Source organism: Indicator indicator, chromosome 21 (assembly GCF_027791375.1).
Source record: "Indicator indicator isolate 239-I01 chromosome 21, UM_Iind_1.1, whole genome shotgun sequence".
Taxonomy (NCBI): domain Eukaryota; kingdom Metazoa; phylum Chordata; class Aves; order Piciformes; family Indicatoridae; genus Indicator; species Indicator indicator.
The window spans coordinates 15,715,357-15,739,804 of NC_072030.1; the positions used below are offsets into that span (position 1 = coordinate 15,715,357).

Here is a 24,448-nt window from a genome sequence, read left to right on the forward strand (position 1 = left end):
AGCTTAACAGTGGAATCTCAGTGCAGAACTCAAAGCACAGGTCTATACAGAAACATTGAAGGAGGTTTAAAAAGTACTTTATAATTTTCAGTTTGTTCTGGTTGAAAAATGGGGACTAAAATTTAGCCTCAGCCACTGATCCTTTAATGCAGTGAATCAATGGAAATGAGCCAATTTAGAAAGTTACAACCCTCAGGGGGAAAAAAAAAAAAAAAAAAAAAAAAAAACCAACACAAAAAGAAAAAGCCAAAAAACATCACCACTCTTCAGAGAGCCAAAAAATGGAAGCATGGTTTTGTGTTCAGGATTGACCTAGCGATGCAAACAGGTTGGAGAGGAACAAGGTGCCTGTGACCCCCGGATACATCACACCCAGGTAATGGGGGCTGTTCCCTCTCCTCTCCCAGGCTTCCCTACAGACAGCTGGGCAACGCCAGGGAGTTGGGGTGATGGTAGGAAAAAGAGGAGCACAAGCAAACAGAAATGCTAAATCCTGCTTCAGCATCTGATTACATATATATATAAAAAAACCCAACAAAAAACAGTCAGTGTTGAAAAAACAAGTAAAAACCAAGGCAAAGACTTCTGCTAACAGGCTGCAGCCCTTCTCCTCTCTAGATCTACCACCAGCTTGACTTTGAGTTACAGGGAGGTGGGGAAGGGGGAGGAAGGACTTGATCTCCTGCTACAGCAGCTTTCCCCATCACACACAACTGATGTGTAACTAACTCAGCCACAAGGGTATGGGAAAGTTTTATTTATTACAAAAAAAAAATCCTTTGCAATAAAAATGATAAGTACTGTATGGTAATATTGGAAGTATTTATATACATAGTTTTCTTTGTCTTTTGTTGAAATGTCTCCTGGTCACTTGGTGGCACTTGGGGTCCCCTCTAGCGCCATCTGCCCTGCTCCCCCCTTCCCCTCCCTGGCTCTCACGGCTCAGTAGACGGAGCTGTTCCTTATGCCACAGCACAGCACCATGCTCAGGATCATTTCAAAAATCTGTTGGGAGACACAGAGACACCAGTGAGGTTCTGACCAGTAAGATGCCAGAACTCCCCCCATCCCAAGGTCCCTCACTTCAGTCTCTTATACCAGAGATAAGGGCAGTGCTGTGCCTTTGCTGCTCTTTCCATTAGGAGCTGGTAAGAGAGGGGAAGATGTTCTCCCCTCTCTTGCTGGCAAGCCTCCCAGCTGCCAACCACAGAGCAAATGCTTCCAGGTGCCTCTGGCATTATAGCCCAGCCTTTGTACCCATGCTGGGTTACCCAGTGCTCACTGGGGAGCAAACACACCCTGGCAAAGCAAGCAGTGGTTTTGGAGGCAGTGAGGAGGTTTAATGGTGCTCTGTCCTTTTGGACTCCTGCTCTGACACCCCAACCCCCCTCGAGGGAGGGCAAAAGCCCTCGGTCTCACCACATCCCAGAGCAGCTGAGGTGCAGAGCTGGCACTGCAGGCTAAAAGCCACAGGGGCATCCAGAGGAGAGGGACAGTCCCAGACCAGCTGGAACAGCTCAGGTGGCTTTTCCCTATTCCCCCACACCAGAGCACCGTACAGTCACTCACCATGATCACAGCAACCACGATGGCAGCGATACCAATCAGGTAGAGCTTCCCAGAGAACAGCTCATCAATTTTTCTGTGGCAGTTGGGGGTCTGAAGCAGAGAAGCACACCAGTCAGGGAGCCTGCCTTCCCCTTGCCCACCCCCAGCACCCAGAATGGCAGCTCTGCTTCCCTCCACTCCCACTCATATGCCTGGCTCTAGCACTTCCCACCAGGAAGTTCCCAAGGACTTCCCCACTCTGTGCCTGCCAGCCCCATCAGGCAGGGGCAGCAAAGGAAACATCAAAGCAAGCCTCCAACATCCCCCCACACCACCTCCAAACAGATGACATCTCTAACCTTTCTCCAATTCCCAGTAAATCCCCAAGCTTCTTTGCAGGAGCTGTGCTGGGTGAAGAGCAGCCATGCCTACCTCAATAAGGCTCTTCAGAATGGAGTCCTTCCTTGGGCAGAGGTCTTCTCTCCACAGGGGAGTGATAGTTCCTATCGCATTATCAGGACCACAGCAGTCCAGCTACATGGAGAGAGGGGAAAACAAACCCCACCAAAACCCAAGAAAAATCAGCATTAGCAGACAGCAAACACTCATGCAGTGCTCTCCCCACCACTAAGCATCCTTGAGCCACCCAAGACCGAGGAGGCATCTTGGAAGGAGAACCACAAGATGGGGAAACACAGGAGAGGAAACCACTCTTCAAATTCAATCTTTTTTTCCTTTTCACAAGCTGCTTCCTACAGTAGTCTCAGACAGGTCTGGCACTGGTGTCCAGGAAGACAGCAAACCCAACTCTCTCCAGAGATTTTGCTTCCTGCTGAGCAGAGGAAGTTTGAGATTAGTTCCTCCAGGCAGCATCTTTCTTCCACTGACTTTACTTAAGGTGGGTACTGAGGTACATGAAAAGCAACTCAATTAGAGCTGGGTCCAGACATCCCAGCACAGCTTGAGCAGAATAATGAAGAAGGTATAACTCTCTTTTTTGACATGTGAGAACAGCAAATCAACAGGCCAAGACCTGAGGCTGCTTCAGACCCTGCTTTTCCCATTCATTTTCCTGACCTCCATTTTTAACTTTCCTTCCTCCCACAGTCTCATTTCCTCTGGCTGCAAGAAACTCCTCTGGAGACGAGATTTCTATGTAGAGCTCCGGAAGCAGGCAGCAAAATCTCAGTGCTGAGAACACATTTAATCCAGTTTCCTATTAAGCATTAAAAAACTCAATGTTGCTTTCATTCCCTGCCTGAGGACTTGAAGTTCAACTTTCTGCCCCTGCCTCTATGGGGAGGATCAGCCCCTGTGCAGCATCAGTCACTCCTCACCACTTACCTACTGACACACCACAGAGAGTCACAGTCTAGCTTGCCTTGAAAGGACCTTTAAAGGCCATCTAGTGCCCTGCAGTCACAGCTGGGACACCTGCAGGTTGCTCAGAGCCCCAGCTAACCTCACCTGGAATGGTTCCAGGGATGGGGCATCAACCATCTCTTAGGACAACCTAGGCCAGTATCTCACCAGTGTAAAACATTTCTTCCTTCGCTCTAGTCTGAATCTCCCTCTTTTACAGAATCAATAAGGTTGGAAAAGACCTCAAGGATCATCAAAGTACAACCTGTCACCCAAGACCTTATGACCACTAAACCATGTCACCAAGTACCACATCCAATCCCCTCTTGAATACCTCCAGGGATGGTGACTCCACCACCTCCCTGGGCAGCACATCCCAACGTCTAACAACTCTCTCCATGAAGAACTTTCTCCTCACCTCAAGCCTAAACCTCCCTTGGTGCAGCTTGAGACTGTGTCCTCTTGTTCTGATGCTGGTTGCCTGGGAGAAGAGACCAAACGCCTCCTGGCTACAACCTCCCTTCAACTAGTTGTAGACAGCAAGTAGAGTTTAAATCCATCACTCCTTGTCCTGTCACAACAGGCCCTGCTCAAAAGTCTGTCCCCAGCTTTCTGATCAGCCTCTTTAAGCACTGAAAGGCCACCAGAAGGTCTCCCTGGAGCCTTCTCTTCTCCAGGCTGAACAACCCCAACACTCTCAGCCTGGCCTCACAGCAGAGGTTAGCTAAACAGAAGTTAACCAGGTGTCATTTGCAGCACACAGGATGCCATCCATCAGTGGTTGCTTTGGCCAGCTGCACACAGCCTGAGCAGAGCTGAGACCACCAGCATCTTACCGTTTCATGAAAGGTCTTCACGACAGCTTTGCCGTTGTTGGTATCCGACTCCGCCATGAGCGCCTGTTGAAACGCTTGATCGTAGAACTGCTTCACATCTTTGGCTATCTAGGAAAGACAGGGGGCAAACTCCCTTTCAGCCAGCAGGAGGAGGAGGAAACCCATCCAGCAGTTGTGCCTCAAGGGGACAGGTTTCCTCTAACAGCACTTGCAGGGAGACGAGAGGTTTTTAAACAAATTCAGACCCCTCCAGCTGCAAATATTAAGAACTTCATTCCCCAGCCAGCAGCTTCCAGACAATGCTATCCAAGTGCTCCATGAGCTCTCTCTAGCAGGTAAAGACAGCCAAGGCCTGGAGGGTAGATCTGAGATAGCTTTCAGCCCATGTGGATTTGCTGTTGGGCTCAGGAAAGCAGGAACAGCTTGTTCTGAACCACAAAAACAGGCAGGAAATATGGTTCCCACCGAGGCTGAAGAGGCAGAGCATGCTGGGGAAATCAGGAGGAGGTGGGGTGTGCAAGCAAGGCCACCTGTGGGTATAGGCACCTTGGCTTATAGAGGGGAGGGCAGGAACTGGGGAGAGATTGCACACCAAAGCCTAGTGAGGCTCATTTGGATCAGGAAACTTAGATGCTTCCGGATGGCTGTCAAAACTCTGGCTGGGTCCCTGCCTGGAGCTGGGCACCCCCATCCTGTACACTGCTACATGAGAAGTCTCATTTGTACTCCAGCCCCTGCCCAGGCTGGTAATCTCCAGCCACCCACGGGGGTCCACTCTGCAATGCAAAACCCCCCTTGTATTCAGGGACATTGACCTTGTGGCTTCTCCTCCAACAAGTTGGGAAAAGCAGATGAAAGGAAGACATGCAAGGGAAAGAAAAAAATCCAAGCAAGTACAGAAGAGAAAATGCTTCCTAAAACATCTGCTCTTGGCAGCACAGCCTGGATTAGCACAAGAAAAAAGAAACTGCAGCAAGGAGGAGTGTGATTTCAATCAATGATCCCAGTGCTTCTCCAGCACTGCTCACAAAAGGTTGCTTTGGAGAGCTCTGTTCTTCAATCAAGCCATCTGATTCTGGTACATGGGAAAAAATAAAATCATCATCCCACTTCTTGCCTGTATCTAAAGCATCTCCAAGAAGGCAGGGTGAGGGAGATTGCCTCCAGCCTCATGGAAGAGCATCCTACACCTGTCTAATAGGACATGACTGTCCCCCACTAAGGGGCTGCAAACCCAGGTGGAATGGAGTTCTTGCTCTTGATGCCTGGAAGCATTCAGCTCTTCCCTTCCAGCCCATGTTGCTCCCAAGATGTCCCTGACCAAGGCAGGAAGAAGAAAGCTGCCTGCCTCATGAGCAGGAATTTCCAAACAGCCCATTCATCACCAGGGCTGCAAAAGCAGCTGAGACAAACAGACTGCCACCACTCATATTAAAAACTGCCAAATTCATTTTGGGGGCTGAAGTCATCACCCTTGTCTTGCCAAATCCCGAATTTCTCAGCCCTGTGCTCCAGTGGCCAAGTGCCTTCTCCCCAGCACAGAAAGCAACAGATGTGGGGTCCCTCCTTATTCCGGCTTCACCCTTTCTGCTGTTGGTTGAGTTGCACCATCTTGGACTCTTCAGAACACACAAATTAACATCTGCAGGAGGCACAGCCCCTATGCAAAGGTTAATTAGCTCACCAAAGTTGCTAGGAAACAGCACCCTGCCCACACAGTAACCCTTAGGCATGGAAGAGTCTGTTCCGGTGAAGTCATGCTCTGTGCTGAGTGACTGTGAGGTTGCTCCTGCCCATGGCTGAGCAGGGCAGCTGTGGGCTGCCTGCCTGTGGAAGCTGAGCAGGCCACCACCTACTTACACAGCTAGCTTACATCTCTTAGTAAACACATTTCCCACCCTGCCAGAGAGCCTAACCTTGGCTTTGAGCACACACAGTCCCCTTCTATCCTCCAGACCCTCAACAGATCAGCACCCAGCCTCCTGCTTGCTGCAGCGTGGCCATGCTGTCCTTTGCTCTTTGAGACCAAGCTCTGCATTCATCTGGAATCATAGAATCACCTGGGTTGGAAGGGACCTCTAGTCCAACCCTCCTGCAGTGAGCAGGGACATCCTCAACTAGATAGGTCACCTAGAGCCCCATCAAACCTCACCTTGCATATCTCCAGGGATGGGGTCTCAACCACCTCTCTGGGCAGCCTGTCCAGTGTTCAACCACCTTCATGGTGCAGAACATTTTCTTAACAAACAGTTTAAATATACTCTTCTCTAATTTCAAACCATTGCTCCTCATCCTACCACTGCAGGCCTTCATAAACAGTCCTTCTCCATGTGATGGTAGTGAAGGGAAGATGAGCAGAGAAGGAAGATGAGAAGCTACCATTTTCAGTCCTAGCTAACCCCCTCCAGCCAGAGGGCCTCCTTTGAGCAGTCCCTAGCAGGTGCCTGGGACAGACACATGACTTCTACCCTGGGTGCACACACAGCACATTGATCAGGAGCAAGCTCAGTCCTTGCAGAGGAACAGCTCAGAGTGGGTTATCTGACACTGGCAAGGAGCAGGAAGCATCAAGCAATCCCATTAATGCAGACCCAGGCTCTCCCTGTATGGTATTCCCACCCTTTGGAGCCACATGGCTGCATTCACTCCTTGGACCTGCAGATGGCTTCCCTTCAGGCCTTCAGATCTGAATCACCTCACTCTGTGACTGACAGGGTAAGCAAGGAGTCCCAAGTCAGACAGGGCTATTTTTAATCCAGACATTGTACTATAAGGGGCAGTTGCTACCATCAAGTGCTCACATTTAAAGTTCATCAGCCCAAGAGGAGTTAGGTGACCTGCTCAGGTCATGCAGCTAATTCAAGCCTCCAGTGACTCAGTTCAGGAGCAGCTCATGAGCAAAACAACCCATGCTGGGATCTGCTGCAGTTCTGCCCCAGCCTCCCACTCCCACAAAACCAGGGTCTGGAGTTGTCTTACTTGGTCTTTGTTGACGAATCCCCAAATTCCAGCTGCAACTTCGCAGGCAAAGAGGATCACCAGGCAAGTGAAGAACTGCAAAGACAAACCCAGAGAGGGACATTTAATGGTCTGGCTGTGGGCACATCAGCAATAGGGTGGCTAGAGCTGTGGAGTGCCACTTCTACTGATAGAGATCAGAGCAAGGAAGGTGTCACCTACCTTTAAGCCATTTTCTTTCTCATACACACTCTTAGCCCAGACATCTTTTCCTCTAACTCATCAGATCTCCCCCCACACCCAGAACCCTGGGATGACTGAGTGAGGATTAGCAGACCCCTTCCCACCCAGGGATTGACAGGAATGAGGATACCCTGTGAACCACCAGGCACCCTCAGGACCACCCAAGACAAGCTCCTTGCTCTGCCACAGATGCTCTGAGGATGGGAATGGGCAGTGCAGGGTTAAAAGCACATTCTGGCTGCTGAGGAGCTGCAGGGTGTGATTTATGGGCAGCTCTCCTGGCATCCACAGCCCTGCAAGGCTGCTGCAGTTTTTTGCATAAATACCAAACCCTGACGTTTTCCCACAGTCCCACCCTGCTCCTGCAGCTCCAGCACTCCTCCCTGCCCTGCCCCAGAGCTTCCCCCCATCTTTTTGTTCACATCCCAGGAAGATGTTGGTTTGTTAGACTGGGAATGGGAAGCCCTAAAGTTCATATGTCCAAGTCAAGGGAGAAGGCACAGGCAGGAATGCTCCACGTGCAGCCAACATCACCTCTGTGACACCACCCTCAGTGACTTCTTGTTGGGAAAAGCCCCACACTGGGAGAGTTGCCACAGAAGTAAAGGAGCAAAAGAGGTGAATGCAGTCAGGAGAAGACAAAAATCACAGCATGGAGGGGAACAACAGCCTCTCTGTTCCAGACATTTTCTTCATCCACAGAGGAAATGTGAGTTTCTCACATGCAAGAGCAAAGGACCATCAGCAAAATGGAAGGAGGACTATTGACTTGACAGCAGGAGAGGACTTCTAACATCCTTCTCTAGTCTCCAAACAACCATCTCTTATCTAAACACCTATCTATCCCTGATTGTCCAAGGAACAGCTCTGGGAGACAGGGTCTCACATCCTGCCAAGGAATCACCTCACCCTCAACCACAGGCACCATGTCACTGTAGTTCTCTGGTTAAGCACAAGGGCTCACTTCTTGCTGTGGTCACCCTCCAGTGAAGGATGGCTCCTGTATCCCAGATGTGAAGGTACAGCTTCCTGCAGGCTCAGCTCTGCAAGCTGGCTTGACTCTATGGGAACTTGATGGTCAGATGTGCCCTAGCCCTTCCCAGGGAGCAGAGCCTGCTCCATGTGTAGCAGCTCCCTCCTGCTTTCCTCAAGGCTCATCACTCAGTTTCCATGGGATTTTGTCAGCATGGAGCCTCCTGGTACTCTCTTCCTGCCATAAGCCTATAATCACTCCATCAGTGGACTGGAGGAGAGGGGAGAGAGGCTGCTTCACTACCACTTCCTCAGGATGCTGCCTGGAGATGTCCTTGGATCATGGTGGGAACCTTGGCCAGCAGAAGCTTCACCATGAGGAGTCTCCAGTCTCCTCTTGGCAAGCCAAGGTGTGAGAAAAGATTTGTAGCACACAGAGCTGCTAATTTCAGCCCAAGCAGCCTGCTCCCTGTCAGGCCTCAGGTACCTTGTACCATCTGCCCTTCTAATCCTCTTTCCAACTTCAAGAGGGAGTGAGGGGCAATTCAGGTTCTGTAATCGTTTGTGTTAGCAAAAGAAAAAAAAAAAAAAGGACAATCCAGGCTGCCAGAAATGACTACAAAACCCCTGTCAGATTTGTGTTCAGGCTGCTCCTATTCTCAGCAGCATGATAAAGCCTGAAAAGTCCTACAGCAGCATCTCCATTGATGTGCAGCTTTAGAAAAGCTGGTTTGAAGCATCTCCTTCTTATGGGCAACCAGAAGCAACTAGAGGTGAAGCCATCTGTGAGAATGAGGGGAAAGTAGCTCCATTTCCCTCTGCCCCAGCTGAATCCACACCCATGGATCACTGCACCACATCATAGGAAAGCCAAAGTGCTGGAAAGTCCTTCCAATTTGGTGTTGTTTTTTTTTTTTCCCAAGTTTTATGTATTATCCTTCCATTTTTTTTTTTTTTTTTTGCATGGAATTTAGAGAATAAATCTAATGAAGAGTGACTGAAGGAGCTGGGGCTCTTCAGTTTGGAAAAGAGGAGGCTTGGGGGGACCTCATTGCTCTCTACAACTACCTGCAAGGATGTTGTAGAGAGGCTGGTGCTGGTCTCTTCTGACAGGTAATTAATGATAGAACAAGAGGGAATGGCCTCAAGTTATGACTGGGTAGAGGTTTAGACTGGACATTAGGAGTACTACATCCAGTTCTGGGGCCCCTATTAAAAGAGGGATCTGGAGGTGCTGGAAGGTGTCCAGAGAAGGGCCACCAGGATGAGCAGAGGGCTGGAGCTCCTCCTCTATGGGGAAAGACTGAGAGAGTTGGGGCTATTCAGTCTGGAAAAGAGAAGGCTCCAAGGAGACCTTCTTGTGGCCTTCCAGTATCTGAAGGGGGCTACAAGAAAGCTGGGGAGAGACTTTTTAGGGTGTCAGAGAGTGATAGGACTCAGGGGAATGGAGCAAAACGAGAAGTGGGTAGATTCAGATTGGATGTTAGGAAGAAGTTTTACAGCATGAGGGTGGTGAGACACTGGCACAGGTTGCCCAGGGAGGTGGTGGAAGCCTCATCCCTGCAGGGTTTTTGCAGCCAGGCTGGATGTGGCTGTGAGCAACCTGATGTAGTGTGAGGTGTCCCTGCCCATGGCAGGGGGGTTGGAACTGGCTGATCCTTGAGGTCCCTTCCAACCCTAACAATTCTATGAAAAAAATTCTCCCAGAGTGGTCAGGACATTGGAATGTGCTGCCCAGGGAGCTGGCTGAGTCACCAACCCTGGATGTGTTTAAAGGTGGTTTGGCTGTGGTGCTTGGGGATATGGTTTAGGGGCAACCCTTGTAGAGTAGGGTTCTGGGTTGGACTTGGTGATCCTGAGGGTCTTTTCTCTGTGATTCTGAGTTTAAAGTTGAACCACACATGAGAACTTGCTTTAAATAAACAGGTCTCCTTCCCTTACCCCAAGGCAAAGGCTTTTGGTGTGGCTTCAAGTTTACACAATGAAGCTCAGCCCACGCCAGGAATCCTGAGCTGCTGCCTCGCACCAAGGACGCCTGTAGAGCTTCAGCAATGGATTTTCCAGGATGTACCTAGATGTCCTCACTGTAACATATTGTGGGAAATCCTGGCTGTTTCCACAGCCAAACAGATAAAAATAGTAGATGATTCCTTAAAAAAAACTGGAATTGCCACAGGCAGCCTTGAAAGAGTACGGTGGGGAAGAGTAAGGGGAAGCTGTAGGGGACATCAGGTACAGAAGAGGGTTTAAGTGGGGTTTTGGTAAGATAGCCAGACCCTGGTGGGTATAAAAGCATGGGGAGGGGGTGTCACATATAACAGAGAAAAGGAATCTCCAAGAATCCTGCTCCTTGCACCTCTTCTGCTACATTGTGGGCTTCAGCCTGTGTCCTGCAGCTGAGCACAAGGAGCTTGCAGTCAGCGTGACAAACAGTGCTCCCCTGCTAGACCACAGCACAGTGGGGGTTAGAAAAAACCTTTGAGGATCATCCAGTCCAACCTCCCCCTGCTAAAGCAGGGTCACCCACAGCAGGTCCCCCAGGATCACAATATCCAGGTGGGTTTGGAAATTCTCCAGAGAAGGAGACTCCACAAGCTTTCTGGGCAGCCTGCTCCAGGGCTCCAGCACCCTCACAAAGAAATTTCTCCTCCTGTTCAGATGGAACCTGCTGGGTTCATCTGTGCCCATTGCCCCTTGTCCTGTCACAGAGCACCACCAAAAAGAATCTGGCTCCATCCTCTTGCCCTGTTCCCTTTAGCTGTTGATCAGCATTAAGCAGATCCTCTCTTTCTGCTTTTCTCTAGGCTCAACAGCCCCAGGGCTCTCAGCCTTTCCTCCTCACAGAGATGCTCCAGGCCCCTCAGCATCTTTGTAGCCTCCACTGGACTCTCTCTTGTCACTGCTGAACTGGGGAGCCCAGAAACAGACAAAACAAAATGTAGTGTGACTAGGGCAGAGTAGAGGGGGACCTGCTGGCCACAGTCTTCTTAATGGACCCTAGGAGACCAATGGCCTTTTTGGCCACAAGGGCATATTGCTGACTCAAGGGGAACTTGCTGACCACCACCTCTGCCAGGTCCTTCTCTGCAGAGCTGCTTTCCAGCAGGTCAAGCCCCACCTGTACTGGTGGAGGGGCTTATTCCTCCCCAGGTGCAAGACCCTGCACTTGTCCTTGCTGGGCTTCACCAGGTTCCTCTCCACCCAGCTCTCCAGCTCTCCCTGAATGGCAGCACAGCCTGATGGGGTGTCAGCCACTCCTCCCAGTTCTTTGTACCATTTGTGACTGCCCACATCCTTACACATCCTCCCAGCCCCTTTATTGGGAAAGACTCCAGCAAGGGAGGCACAGCCACATGCAGGGGCATCCCAGTGCCAAGCAGCAGCCAACACTCTGTGTCTCTCACCGTTCCCAGAAGGCACTGAGACTCCTGAATGGCACCATAGCATCCCAGGAACCCCACGAACATCATGACAGCTCCAACCGCGATCAGGATGTAGATTCCTGCAGGGAAGAGCAAGAGGCAGATGTGTTACTGGGAGCTTTGTATGGCAGCACCCTGGCACCTGGGTCCCCAGGGCAGCTCATCATAGAATTGTTAGGGTTGGAAGGGACCTCAAGGATCAGCCAGTTCCAACCCCCCTGCCATGGCCAGGGACACTTCACACTAGAGCAGGTTGCTCAGAACCACATCCAGCCTGGCTGCAAAAACCTCCAGGGATGAGGCTTCCACCACCTCCCTGGGCAACCTGTGCCAGTGTCTCACCACCCTCATGCTGTATAACTTCTTCCTAACATCCAATCTGAATCTACCCATTTCTAGTTTTGCTCCATCCCCCCCAGTCCTGTCACTCCCTGACACCCTAAAAAGTCCCTCCCCAGCCTTCTTGTAGCCCCCTTCAGAAACTGGGTGATCATGGAAGATCATGGGTGTGCAGAGTTAAGACCTAGGAGATCACAGAATGGTCGAACCCAGATTTGTGCAGAGGTGGCAGCAGACACACTAAACCAACACAACATACATGAGTCACATCTCAAAGTGTTGGAAGCTGCTGACACCAAAACCTGAGTCCCTATCACCCCCTAAAAAACAGAGGAAATGCAGAGAGCTTGAGCTGCAGCAGGCAAAGGAAAGGCTTCAGAGCTGCAGCATGGCAGCTCCTGTGCCATACAAGCTGGTTTAAATATTTGAGCAGAGGAGATGACAATGATCAGTTAGTGTCTATCCTTTCAAATAACCAGTGAGGCACATGGTGTATTTAGATTAAACATCACACAAATGTTTATACAGTTAAGATAAAGTGCACTTGAGCCACAAAACCAAAGGGAAAGCACTGCTTGAGTGTCTCACTTAGCATAAACTGGCTTTTGTTAGAGTTCTTCTACAGAGAAGAAGCCATTTTCTAGAATCACAGAATCACTTGGCTTGGATCAAAGAGACATTTAAGATCAGCAGGTCCAAGAACTAACTCAGCACTCCAGGTCACCACTAAACCAGGTCCTTCAGCATCACATCTACACAGCTTTGAAATCCTTCCAGGGAAGACTACTTCCACCACTACCCTGGGCAGCCTGTTCCAGCCCTTGACAACCATTTTGGGCAAGAAATTTTTCCTCATGTCCAATCTAAACCTCCCCTGGCACAGCTTGAGGCTATTTCCTCTGGCCTATCACTTGTTACTAGAGAGAAGCCACCAACCCCAACCTGGCTCCAACTTCCTTTCACAGAGTTGTAGAGAGTGAGAAAGTCTCCCCTGAGTCTCCTTTTCTGAATGACCCCAGTTCCCTCAGCTGCTCCTTACCAGCCCTGCTCTCCAGACCCTTCACCAGCTTCATTGCCCTCTCTGGCCATGCTCCAATCCCTCAATTTCCATCTCATAGTAAGAGACCCAAAACAACCTAGAAATTGAGGTGTGGCCTCACCAGTGCTGCTTTTACTCCAACGTATTAAACCTGCACAGTCAGTTTACTCCACAGCTCACTGAAAGATGGGAAACTGGGGGCCAGGGGGTTCAGAAAACAGAGGAATGGAAGTTTATTCATCCAGGAAATAAGAGCTTAGCTGAAGGCTCCAGTCTGCTGCTGCTACTAATCACCATCATCTCGCCAGTCATGAGACTGGTGAGACTATGCTGATGACTCAGCTAGATGCTCCAGCTCAGCTGGATTCACTTTCTTCTTTCTTTCTTTATCTCTCTCTTTCTTTCTCTCTTTCTTTTTTTTTTTTTTTCTCCCCAAAACCAAAGCTAAAAGTGGGTAGATTCAGATTGGATGCTAGGAAGAAGTTCTTTACCATGAGGGTGGTGAGACACTGGCACAGGTTGCCCAGGGAGGTGGTGGAAGCCTCATCCCTGGAGGTTTTTTGCAGCCAGGCTGGATGTGGCTGTGAGCAACCTGCTGTAGTGTGAGGTGTCCCTGCCCATGGCAGAGGGGTTGGAAGTGGCTGATCCTTGAGGTCCCTTCCAACCCTAACATTCTATGATTCCCCAGTGGATCCTGTATATTTAGTGTATTTTTGGTTAACTAAGATTCTCAGACATTGTGGTTCTACTACTTGGCAAGTGAAGCCTACCTCCTCTTCAAACCCAACTCGACAGAAGCAAACAAATCAAATAATTAAAGCAATAATTAGAGTGAGGCAAGACTGCAGTCACCAGTGCTAAGTGACAGCGAGGACACAAATAAATCAGGATGAGAATAAACAGATATGGAAGCATCCCAGAGGTAACAGCAGCACAGTGAATCCTGTCTGGGACACGTGTCCCCTTCAATGAAATGTTTTCTTTTGCTCTGAGTCAAAATGTTTTCCGAGTTGTTCATCAGTCTGTCAACTCCCCTTTAGGAGCAGCACAAATGTGTAAACAGAGCTCAAGATTAAAACTGCTTGGAGGTGCCTGTCATGTTTAAGGTTTCTCTTATCTTCCCAGCTTTTAAACAAGCTCCTGATAACCCAAGTGCAAAATGCAAAGGCCATGTGCTAAGAGCTGAGCTTAGCCAAGTGAAAGCCTTCTCTGAAGAAGACCAAGCACATAACAATGGTCCTGACTCGTTTAAAAACCTCTTCTGGACACCTCAGACTTGGGAAAGGATCAACTTTGGCTCCTGCTGCTTCCTTCTTGAAAAAAAAAAAAATCACCAGAACCCAAAGGATGCCAGCACCAAGGCAAGGGCTGGCTGAGGTAAGTGTCACTCTAACCCTGGTCTGGGACCCTCTAGCTGGTGTTTTCCACCAGCTCCAGGCCTGCACAATGCTCCTGCTATATTTAGGCTCCATGTGAGGCAGGAAGCCAGCTGCAGGGAGCACAATGAAGCACGCCGGCCCCGCAGGAAGCTCCTCCTCACAAAACCTGACGGCATCGGTGCCTGGTGACGCCAGCACCCCCACGGCAACGCTGCCAGAAAGAGGGAGGGAAAAAGCAGGACTTCCACCTCCTGGTGTGTGTCAAAGAGGCTTCAGCAGTGCCTGGTAGCCACCAGGCAATTGGGTTGTGGAAGCTCCCCAACAGGATGGGCACCTCCTCGATTGAAGGTGCGAAGAGAAGGGAAGAAGTAGCAAAAGAATTGCAGAAACAGCATCACAGAAGGGTTCTGGCTGGAACCAGGTCATCACAGCCAACCATTAACCCAGCACTGCCAGGTCACCACTAAACTAGGGTCCTCAGCACCACATCTACACAGCTTTCAAATCCCTCCAGGAGCAGAGACACCACCACTGCCCTGGACAGCCTGTTCCAGCCCTTGACAACCCTTTTGGGGATGAAACTTTTCCTAATGTCCAACCTAAACCTCCCTGGGCACAATTCGTGACCACTTCCTCTCAGCCTATTGTGTCAGTGTGAGCTGAAATTCCCCCACACTGACAATCACCAGGCTAGCTCAGTCTGGAAGTGAAGGAAATAGTGACTTATTTACACTCTTTCACTTTCTCTGCTTGAACTTTGAGAAGAAAAACTAAAAAGACAGTTTCAAACCATCACACCTATCACTTGTTTACCTGGGAGAAGAGAACGACCCCCACCTTGCTACAACCTCTTTCAGGGAGTTGAAGAGAGCAATGAGGTTTCCCCTGAGTCTCCTTTTCTCCAGGCTAAACAACCCCAGTTCCCTCAGTTACTCCTCATAAGACCTGCTCTCCAGACCCTTCACCACCATTGTTGTCCATCTCTGGACCTGTTCCAGCACCTCAATGTCCTTCTTGCAGGGAGAAGCCCAAAACTGAACCCAGTATTGAAGGTGCCCTAGTCTTGTTGGGACTAGAGGAACCCCCCCCCCCCAGAAGAGTTTCTTGGAAAGGACAGGCCAGCTGCTAAGGCTTTGAAGCAGAATTAGGGGATTTTATCCCAAGGGTAGAGCAGTGGTGGCAGCCAGGCAGAGAGCCAGCATGGCAAGCAGTGGGCTGGGGCATGTGCAGGGCAAAGGGGCCCCCAAAGGGGCCTGGGAAGATGGGAAGGCATGAACTCATCCTGTGAAATGAAGGCTGTCTGCTGGATGTCTGCCAAGCTCCAGCCAGACCAGGGGAGATTTTTGGATGCCACATGACTGCTGTTTCAAAAAGAACAATGTTATCAGTAGTGATCTTGCAAAAAAAAGTCTTCTTATGGCCACCAGAATCTGCTAATGCCCAAGAACCATCCCTTCACCACTCCAGCTTGTGTCAGTGATGCTGCTGGTTTAGTATTTCAACCCAGACTGTGCCAGTTTTCTCCATCTTACAGCCTTAGGTGGCACCACTGAAGAGTCTTCATCTCAAGTCCCTCTTGGAAAATCAGCTCTGCTCATTCCTGAGTGCAGCAGCTTCTGACTTCTCCTCACATTGGGTCAGCAGAGAGAACACAAAGCTGGGTTGGGACCAAATCACTTCAGCATCTAAGTCACCATTCCTGCTAACCACCCAGGTAGATGGGTAACAAGCAGATCAAGCAGCATGATGCTACAGGGACCCCAATGACCAGGTCAGGCCCACTAATGGACAGAAAATTTTACTCTCAAATTCTTCAGAATAAACACTGAAGGCAACTTCCAGGCTGAACAAATACAGCAAGGAGATCAGAGAGCCATGGAGTAGCCCAGGATGGAAGGGACTTAGAAAGATCATCTGGTCCAACTTCTTGTGGAAAATGGAGCCTGGATGAGACCATGCAGCACCCTGCCCAACTGGATGTTGGAAACCTCCAGTGCTGAGGGCTCTACCAAGGCCCTGGGAGGTTGTTCCAGTGAATGATTGTTCTCACTGTAAATCTCCTGATACTGACATCATCAGGAAAATGTCAGAGGCACGAAGTAGTGGCTGGGAGGGTTTTACTCTGAAAATAAGGAGATAGAAGCCTAGTGAGAGTCTCAGTGATGGAGGAGCCTAAGATGTTTGCAGTTTTATAACAAACCCCTCTTAGTTCCTTGCTTCTTGCTGGAATTTGTGGAGCTTCAATACACCAACCCCAAACTCAACCTGCTGAACCTCAGCCAGGCTGTGCAGACCTCAGACAGACATGCAGGGTCCTGGCTTCCTGCTTCTCTTCCTGCTCATTCTTCACAAATCCCTTGCCAGAGCCAGCACCACTGCCAAGCAAGCAAAGAGCAAGAGGTAAAGAAGGGAAGGGAAGATGTTCACCACGTGTGGTTTCCTAACCAGAGCCCAACGGATGCAACCAGCAGGGTGGGAGCAGCAGGAACAGGCAGCCAGAGGACTTGGAAACCCACAAAAAACCCTGGAAGGCTTTTGGGATAAAGGCCAACTTCATTCCCAGGACAAACAAGTGGCTGTTATGGAGTTTGCCTTTTGTTCCCAAGGGCCAGAACACTTTGGCCTCCTGGGAGGCAGCAGAGCAAGACTCTGCTCCAAAGTTTGTTTCAAAACAAGCCCAAAGATGTTTCACACAACAATAGTCTCTTGTACAACCAACACCAGCAGTGCTGCTCCCTGGAAATGCTGCAGCTCAAGGCTGTAGAAGCAAAGAGAAGCAACCACAGTGCCCAACCACATGCTCTGGGTGGTGTTTGTTTTCCCACACCCAGCCTTCCCCTCAAGGGATGGGGCTGGTGGGAGGGTCTCTGCTTCCAGCCTGGGTGCCAGGCAGCTGTGGGGTCTATTTCACAGCAGTCCCAGCCCAGCCAGGAACAGCCCAGCCCTTTTCCCAGAAAGCAGCCTGACACATCTTAGCTTTCATTCCTGGCAGACAGCAGGGATGACAGCCAGCCTGGGTTTGGGCTCCCTGTCTGTGAGCATGGCACCTGTCATCCCCACCCTGAATGGCACATTATCCTCCTGAAGGTCAGAGGGGGCTCTCTCCAGCACAAGCTCCTCACCATGTAAACAGCAGGGATGGGATTAACTCCTGCCAGCCCATCCTGGGTTCACCAAAGTGGTCTTTGCTCCTCTAGGGCTTCACCCAACCTGGCATTCTGCCCCAGCAAGGCTCCATCTGCTTTTCACAAGCCACTTCCCAGCTCGTTTGCACTGCAGCTTTCTCAGGGGATTTAAACCAAGTAATGCTGCTTGCCATAAACACAAAATAAAACCAGAGTGGTGGAGAAAGCAAATCACAGAGCCTGCAGCCACACTGCTCCCTCCAACAGCAGCAGATGACCTGGGAACAGCCAGGGCTGCAGTAACAGGTACAACCAGCCAATCATTCCTATGAATTGTGGGCACCAACATTGCTCCACATCCTTGTGCCACACTACCAAATGATGTCCAAGCCTCCAGCACCCTTCTCTGAAAAAGCAGTGCTGAAGCTGCCACACACCAGCAGCCACCCATGGAAGCAAGCTGTGATCTGTGGGACCTGTGTCTCAGAGGTGAGGAAGTCAGAGGAGGACTTGTAGGGATGTGTGGTTTCAATAATACCTGGGGTCCTCCATCCCCTGTTCAGATGAAACCTTAAAACACAAAGCTTTAGGAAGGAGCAGCAACCAGTCTCAGCTTCACCTCCTTCTTACAGTGTGGCTCCTGTCTGAATTCCAAGCAGGAAGAACAGCAGCAGTGATCTTTGCTCAAGAGCACCAGGATGTGATGCATCAGAGAAAGCAGCAGCAATGAACCAGACTTCATCTACCCTTCCCTGTCAGAACCAGAGCTGTGCTGCTTTCAGCTGCAGGAACCTCCTAAAGCTATAGCCACAGGGAAGGCCCCAAACATCAGGCCAAGGGGACCTGATATTAATTAAGCACTTCTTTCTGCATGGTGCTAGGTGGGAAAGAAAGACAGCTTAGCTCCTGGCTCAAGGAGATGATACTGCCATGGAAGACCCTTTGCTTATAAGGCCAGGTAGGAAGCAGGATATTCAGTCTGGGAGCAGGGAAGGGGTAGAAAAAAAAAAACCACCATTCAGTGTCAGTACTTGCTCTGGCATTAAAGCAGCAGAGCTGGTGCCTGCAGGGTTGTAAAATCCATGTCCTGTCCCTGCTGAGAAGCAAGAAAAAAAAAAGCAAGTAGAAAAAAAAAAAAAGAATAGACTTGAGAAAAGGACATGATGAAAACCAAATAAAAAGGAGGAATGAGCACAACAGAGTCCCTCTAAAATCAGCAGGGCAGGGGGGAGAGCCAGCCCTGCACAGCCCTCCCCTAGTGCCCCATCATCCCCATGGGAGATGCTGTGCAGCTCCAGGCACAGGCATTCCCTCTCCCTCATTTCCATCCTCTCCCAGAGACTTTAGCTTGTTAAGCTAATGGAAGCCAGTCCTTCCCCCAGCTCACCATGGCAATGTTTCCAAAAGCCAAAGAAGAAAAAAAAAAAAAAAAACGAGGGGGGTGTTAATAAAAGAACTTTTCCATCCTCACCCCATGCTTCCCAGGAAGCCCTGGCAGCTCTCCAAGCTGTGCCTGCCCTCCCCATGGGATGTGCTTTAGAAAGGGGCTGAGAGCAGGAGGGTTTTGTGTTTATTGTCCCAACAGACAGGCTCCAGGGGACACTCTGCACATCCAAGAGTTTTGCAAACTTCAGAAAGAGGGAGGCTGGGCTGCAGCGCCTACCCTGCCATAGCTCCTGGCCTCTGTAGCATCCTGGGGATGCTGAACATCACTGGGTGTGCCACCACCCCTACTGCAGGCAAAGGTGGGACCATCAGGTGGTGGTGGGAAGGAGATGCCTTCCTGTGCCACACCATGAAGCCTGGAGCACTCTCTCCATGCCAAGGAGTTCTGGCCACAATGTGCTACCTTGTGACTAGAGGGCAAGGTACAGGCAGGAGTGGAAAGTCCCTCTGCGATAGTGTAGGAGTGGGAAAGGGCTGGCTGTGCCAGCCACCCAGCAAGGCAGGGCCTCCTGGACCTTCTTCTCCAGCTGCCCACTGGAATTGAGCCAGCAGAGCTGAGAGTACTTTCTTGGGATTGGAGAGGGAGAGAGCGGAAAAAGAGGGTTTGCTGGAAGATGACAACTGGGAAGCCCTTCCATTCCTCTCTGCCCCCTTTCCCAAGAACAACATCTCTGTTCCATGGCTGCTAATGACTTCCAGATGGAGCAACACTGCCACAAAACATGGAGAGGCTCTCCTGGGGCTGCCAGCTCACATGGGGGGAGCCAGGGCTCTACATGCCCTTGTCTGCAAGAACAAGGCAAAAAGGAAGTAAAAGACACCTCTCTCAAGAAAGCAAAAGGGAGGTGAAGAAAACTCCAAACAATGTCCTCGTGTGCACACCCACACCCAAACCAACTCCTTGCTGAGATGCCACACTCAGATCTCTTCTGCCTACCCAGGAAACTCTGGGAGAAGGCTTGAGTTTTATAACATTAGTGTGCCCACAGGAGCTGAACATCTCCAGGACTGGAATGCTGGTGCATCACAGAAGACCCAGGCTGGAACATACTGGCCCATCCTTTGCTGCCTCAACCTGAACATCTCTGCACACCCTGAGGTCTCACTCTGCAACAGAACTCCCAGCAGAAAGTTTCCTGTGGCCTTTGCATACCTGAACATGTGGCAGGTTTTCCAAGAAGCTGGTTTGAACCAGCTCTAAAGAGCAAGAAGCCACTTTTGGCACAGGTCCCTGGTGGGAAAGCCAGCTTGGAGAGGGGACAAAGGAAGAAGACAACCACACTATTTGCAGTCAGGTAGTTATGAACCCAAAAGAACTTGATGCCACCAATGTATGGCCTTAAGCCTTAACTAATGTTAGCAAATGAGTCACAGGAGTTGCTCACGACTGAGCTGCAATGAAATACAAAGTTGCCTTTTCTTTTCTCTAATAAAAATTCAATTCTATGTTAAAAAACACCCAAACAAACAAGAAAAAAAATAGGCTTGATTGTATTGTTATACATATATGGGGTAAGCCTGATGATACTTGAGGGCAGGACTGACAAAATGCTTTGCCTCAAAACTGCTACTTCAAAAAGAATTCCACGGTTATGGAAGGAGTTGACCTGACAGTGATTGCAGGAAAATCCAGACCCAGGAAATCTCAGCCTCTTTTTTCTTTAGGTGATTAAATAATTAGCTTGCCCCGCCCTGTAAATGAGTTTATTTTCCCAGACAGAAAAAAATCCACGTGCTGTTGTTTAAAGAGAAATCCACCTAGAGATCATTTTGTCAGTCGTCTGTTTTGCTTACTGTGGTTTGAGGCCCAATGCAAACTTGGTTTCCCCTTCCAAGCATGCAAGCCTGGCCACAGCTTGCCTCTCTGCCAGCAAACCACCAACATATGGAGCCTTGAAGGAGCACAAATAGATGAGAGAAGAGCCCAGTGCTGGACCAGCCATGTGCATCCACAGGGATCACTGCAGCACCTCACACCAAAGCTGGAGGTGGTTTTTCATCACTGGTTATTCCAGAACACAGCAACCAGGCTCTTATGCTCTTCTCCAGCCCTTTCATAGGATTGTGGACTGGCTTGGGTTGGAAGAGACCTTTAAAGGTCTTCTAATCCAACTCCCTTGCAGTCAGCAGGGACATCTGCAACTAGAGTAGGTTGCTCAGAGCCTCAAACAACCTGACCTGCAATGGTGCCAGGGATGGGACATCTACCACCTCTCAGGACAGCACAGGCCAGTGTCTCACCACTCAGCATAAAACATTTCTTCCTTCTCTCTATTCTGAATCTCCCTCTTTTAGTTTAAACCCATCACCCCTTGTCCTGTCATGACAGGCTCTGCCAAACACTGCCCCCAGCTTTCTTACTGGCCCCTTTAACTCCTGAAAGACCACAAGAAGACCTCCCTGGAGCAAAAGATTAACTGTTGGGTCTAACCCCACAATAATCACCACTTTTGAAAGATGCCTGGTAGTTCTGGAAGGATGTAGACAAGGATGGAAGCATGGAGAGAACCTAAGAACTACCCACTGCTCACAGGCAGGTCCTCAGCTGGCTTCCAGAGCCTTTGCAGTACACCTAGAGCTCACCACAACCCTCTCTGCAACAAAGGCCTCTCTGAAACCCTGCACATCACTGCTTTTTGTCCAAGACAGTCATAAGAGGGCTAATTAAAGAGAGGGAAAAAAAACCCAACCTGTTGTTATGGATGGAAAAAACAACTTAGCCAACAGAAGTTTGTTTGGATGATGTTCTGGGACGCTCTGCACTGCCGGTCACATCTGGGTGCCAGGGCAAGAGTGGCTGAAGGCCAGCAGGCAAGCAATGGGGAAACTCAGACAAGCATCCTGATCCCTACCCATGCAGGGTAGGCACAGCAGCCCCTCCTGAGGCCAGCAAAGCCTGATGACAGCCCTTCCAAAACTCCTGAGGACGTCCACAGGAGCTTGGCAGCCGTGGATGCTGCGCTGGCTCCAAGGACACACGCGCGGGTGCACCTGCGGCTCGACTCGGAGGCGGACGCCTTTGGCAGGAAAGACTTCAAAGCATCCCTGTGCTTTCTGGCCCACTTCTTCCAGTCTGTGTGACAAGCAGCCTGAGCTCGTTTCCAGAGCAGGAATCATTGTCCTGGATTCTGTTTGTGCAGAGCAGGAGCCTGTGGTTCACCTCGTTAGAGAGCCTGCGTTCCCATTAGCCGAGCTCCCCACCTCCAATCAGCCCCAAGCCTCCAGCTCTCTCCCCACTTCTACCCCACAGCCTTTGCTCCCTGACCTGCTTGGGAGCTGGAGCTACAATCATTGGCCTCACCTGCTTGGGAGCTGGAGCTACAATCATTGGCCTGGTTGCTGGGAAAAAAAACCCAAACAACTAAACCAACCCAAAATAAAACCCCAACCTGTTGCTTTTTGATCAGAGCAGCGATACCCAGAGAACAATGGAAGCAGCCTCCGTAGATAAGTTTAGCCCTGTCCCAGACATTATACCCCTCCCACGTGTCCCCAGTGCCACCATGCCCCAAGGAGAAGACACTCCCAATATAGGAGTTACTCAGAAAACACAAAAAACCCAGGCAGAAGCAAACCCAGCCCCCTCCTGACCCCCAGAGCTAGACAGAGAGCCACACCCCAGCCCGGGATGCCTCTGCACTCTTCCTGGCTGCTGGCCCCGCTCCCAGGGCTGAGCTAATTAGAGCCAAGGGTCCTGTCACCCTGTCACTTGCTGCAAGAAGCTGGAGACACATTTCCTATTTTGGACCTGGCAGGCAAGCGTGAAGCTGGGACCATCCGGCTGCTCCGCTCCACTCCTGGCCAGGCAGCGAGGAAAGGAAAAGGGGGGAGCAGGGATGAGAGTCTGGAGATGCTCCAGCACACAGGCAAAGGGGGAAATACAAGCTCCAGAGGCCAGGATTTAAGGCCAGCAACAGCTGAGGCTTTTGTCCCCACCCTGCTGAAAGCATTCTGTCCACAGCAGCCCTGGAGGTGTTTGCAGGCCAGGCTGGATGAGGCTCTGGCCAGCCTGATGTAGTGTGAGGTGTCCCTGCCCATGGCAGGGGGGTTGGAACTGGCTGATCCTTGTGGTCCCTTCCAACCCTGACTGATTCTATGATTGATGTCCAGGCATCACACAACCAGATCCCTGAAGGATGGGTGACCTGGCTTTCCCTTGTCACATTACCTTCACTACCATCCCACTGAGATGGAACAAAAGCAGCAAGTCCAGTAGTCCCTGGCCTCTTCAGGATCCCCATGGGCTCCTAAAACCAGTGGCACCACAGCACCAACTCCAGTTTGTGCTGGTAGCCACGGAGATGGAGCAGCTCAGCCTTTTCCCCCAGCTCTCAGAACTCACTGAATCACAGTTTGGTTGGGGGTTTTAGTTTGATTTGTGTTGGGGTTGGTTTTTGTGGTTTTTTTTTTTTTTTTTTTTGGGGGGGGGGGGGGGGGTTTTGTTTGTTTTTTAATGAGAATTTGCATGTGGGGTCAGTAAATAGCTAAGAAGTGGTTAACCAGTTCTTAACATCCAACTTAGCAATGGCTCTAAGCTATCTGGAAGCTTTCTGACCTGCTATCAACACCTTACCCAGCCTCCAGACACAAGGACAAGAAGGATTCCAGTTTTTCAATTCCAAAGAGAGCAAATAAACGTACATCAGACCATAAGCCTAGCTCAGATGAAGAGCAACTATTTTCCCTCATGGTCACAAAACCACAGTGTTCCAGCTACCCTCAGCCCCTGCTACTGCTTGCTTTTCACAGCACTGAAGCAGTTAACTTGTCAGTTGCTGGAGCATTGTCCACAGCCAAAATGGAAGTGCCAAAAGCCAAGGCTGCAACAAGTGGTTAGGGGCTCAGAAGGTTTGCAAGCTGCACTGAGGAAAACCCTGTGAACAAGAGCTCATTTAATACCCTCCCAAGCCAGCCCACAAGACAGCTCGTTGGATGCAGTGCCAAAGGGCTGGGGGGGGAGACAACCCCAACCCAGGAGCTCTTTCCTTGTGGGCTGGAGAGGAGAGCAGGGGAACAGTTGCCTGTGCTGAGGGAAGCTGCAAGAGCAGCTGCTGCAGCTGTCACTGAGAGCAAGGGCTGCTCCTCTCCTGCCACAGAGAAGCACCATATCTGGTAGCCCCCTGGCTGCCCTGCTACTCACATCCTCCTTCTCCTGCTTCCCCACTGCCATCACGTTCCACAGCCCATCCAGCTGGGCTGATTGTTCTTCCCCTCCTGTAACACACAAGCAGCACCTCCAACTTTGGGGCACTGAGAGAAACCAGGAGACCCCAAAGTGCTGCTTTCCCACTCGTCCTCCCTCAGTACAAATCCTACAGTGATGGTTTTCCTCCTCTGAGAGGTTTTATTGCTTCCCCTCATCCTGCAGCAAAGCCTGGCTGGCCTTTAAAAGCCTCCTGACAGATCCTGAGACCAGCATCCTGTGCCAGACACCAAAAAGTGGTTTGCAAGGGGGAAAAAAACCACCCTAAACAAACCAGCTCTGGAGGCCAGCCCCAGAAAGTTTCCCAATCCCAAAGCAGGAACATTGTGTGCATGTGTATCTTGGATGCCAGAGGAGAAAAAGGAGGGAGTATCAGTTGGAGGGGGAAGGGGGGAGGAGGGGAGGGAGAAAAGAAAAAAAAAAAGAAAAAAGGAAAAGAAAAGGGAAAAAGAAAAAGAAAAGCCACTCTTCAGACTCCAGAGGCTGCCTGGGAGAGGCAGCAGCTGAAAGAAATGCTCTGCTGTTATTACTGCATGGAAATTACAGCTGCCAGAAGGAATCCAGGCTGATCTGTTG

The 24,448-nt window shown here is 50.3% G+C and overlaps 1 protein-coding gene across 1 annotated transcript in view; it reads right to left on the minus strand.

Annotated features, from left to right (window-relative positions):
- Positions 1 to 234: 234 nt before the first annotated feature.
- The window catches only part of CD81 (CD81 molecule), a 38,413-nt gene continuing 14,199 nt past the window's right edge, over positions 235 to 24,448 (minus strand). The window contains exons 3-8 of the mRNA XM_054390476.1: positions 11,324 to 11,421; positions 6,726 to 6,800; positions 3,747 to 3,854; positions 1,981 to 2,082; positions 1,570 to 1,659; positions 235 to 1,005 (exon numbers count right to left, since the gene is read on the minus strand). Coding sequence (XP_054246451.1) covers positions 943 to 1,005; positions 1,570 to 1,659; positions 1,981 to 2,082; positions 3,747 to 3,854; positions 6,726 to 6,800; positions 11,324 to 11,421 — 536 coding nt within the window. The 3' untranslated portion in view covers positions 235 to 942. The remainder of the gene's footprint in view (positions 1,006 to 1,569; positions 1,660 to 1,980; positions 2,083 to 3,746; positions 3,855 to 6,725; positions 6,801 to 11,323; positions 11,422 to 24,448) is intronic.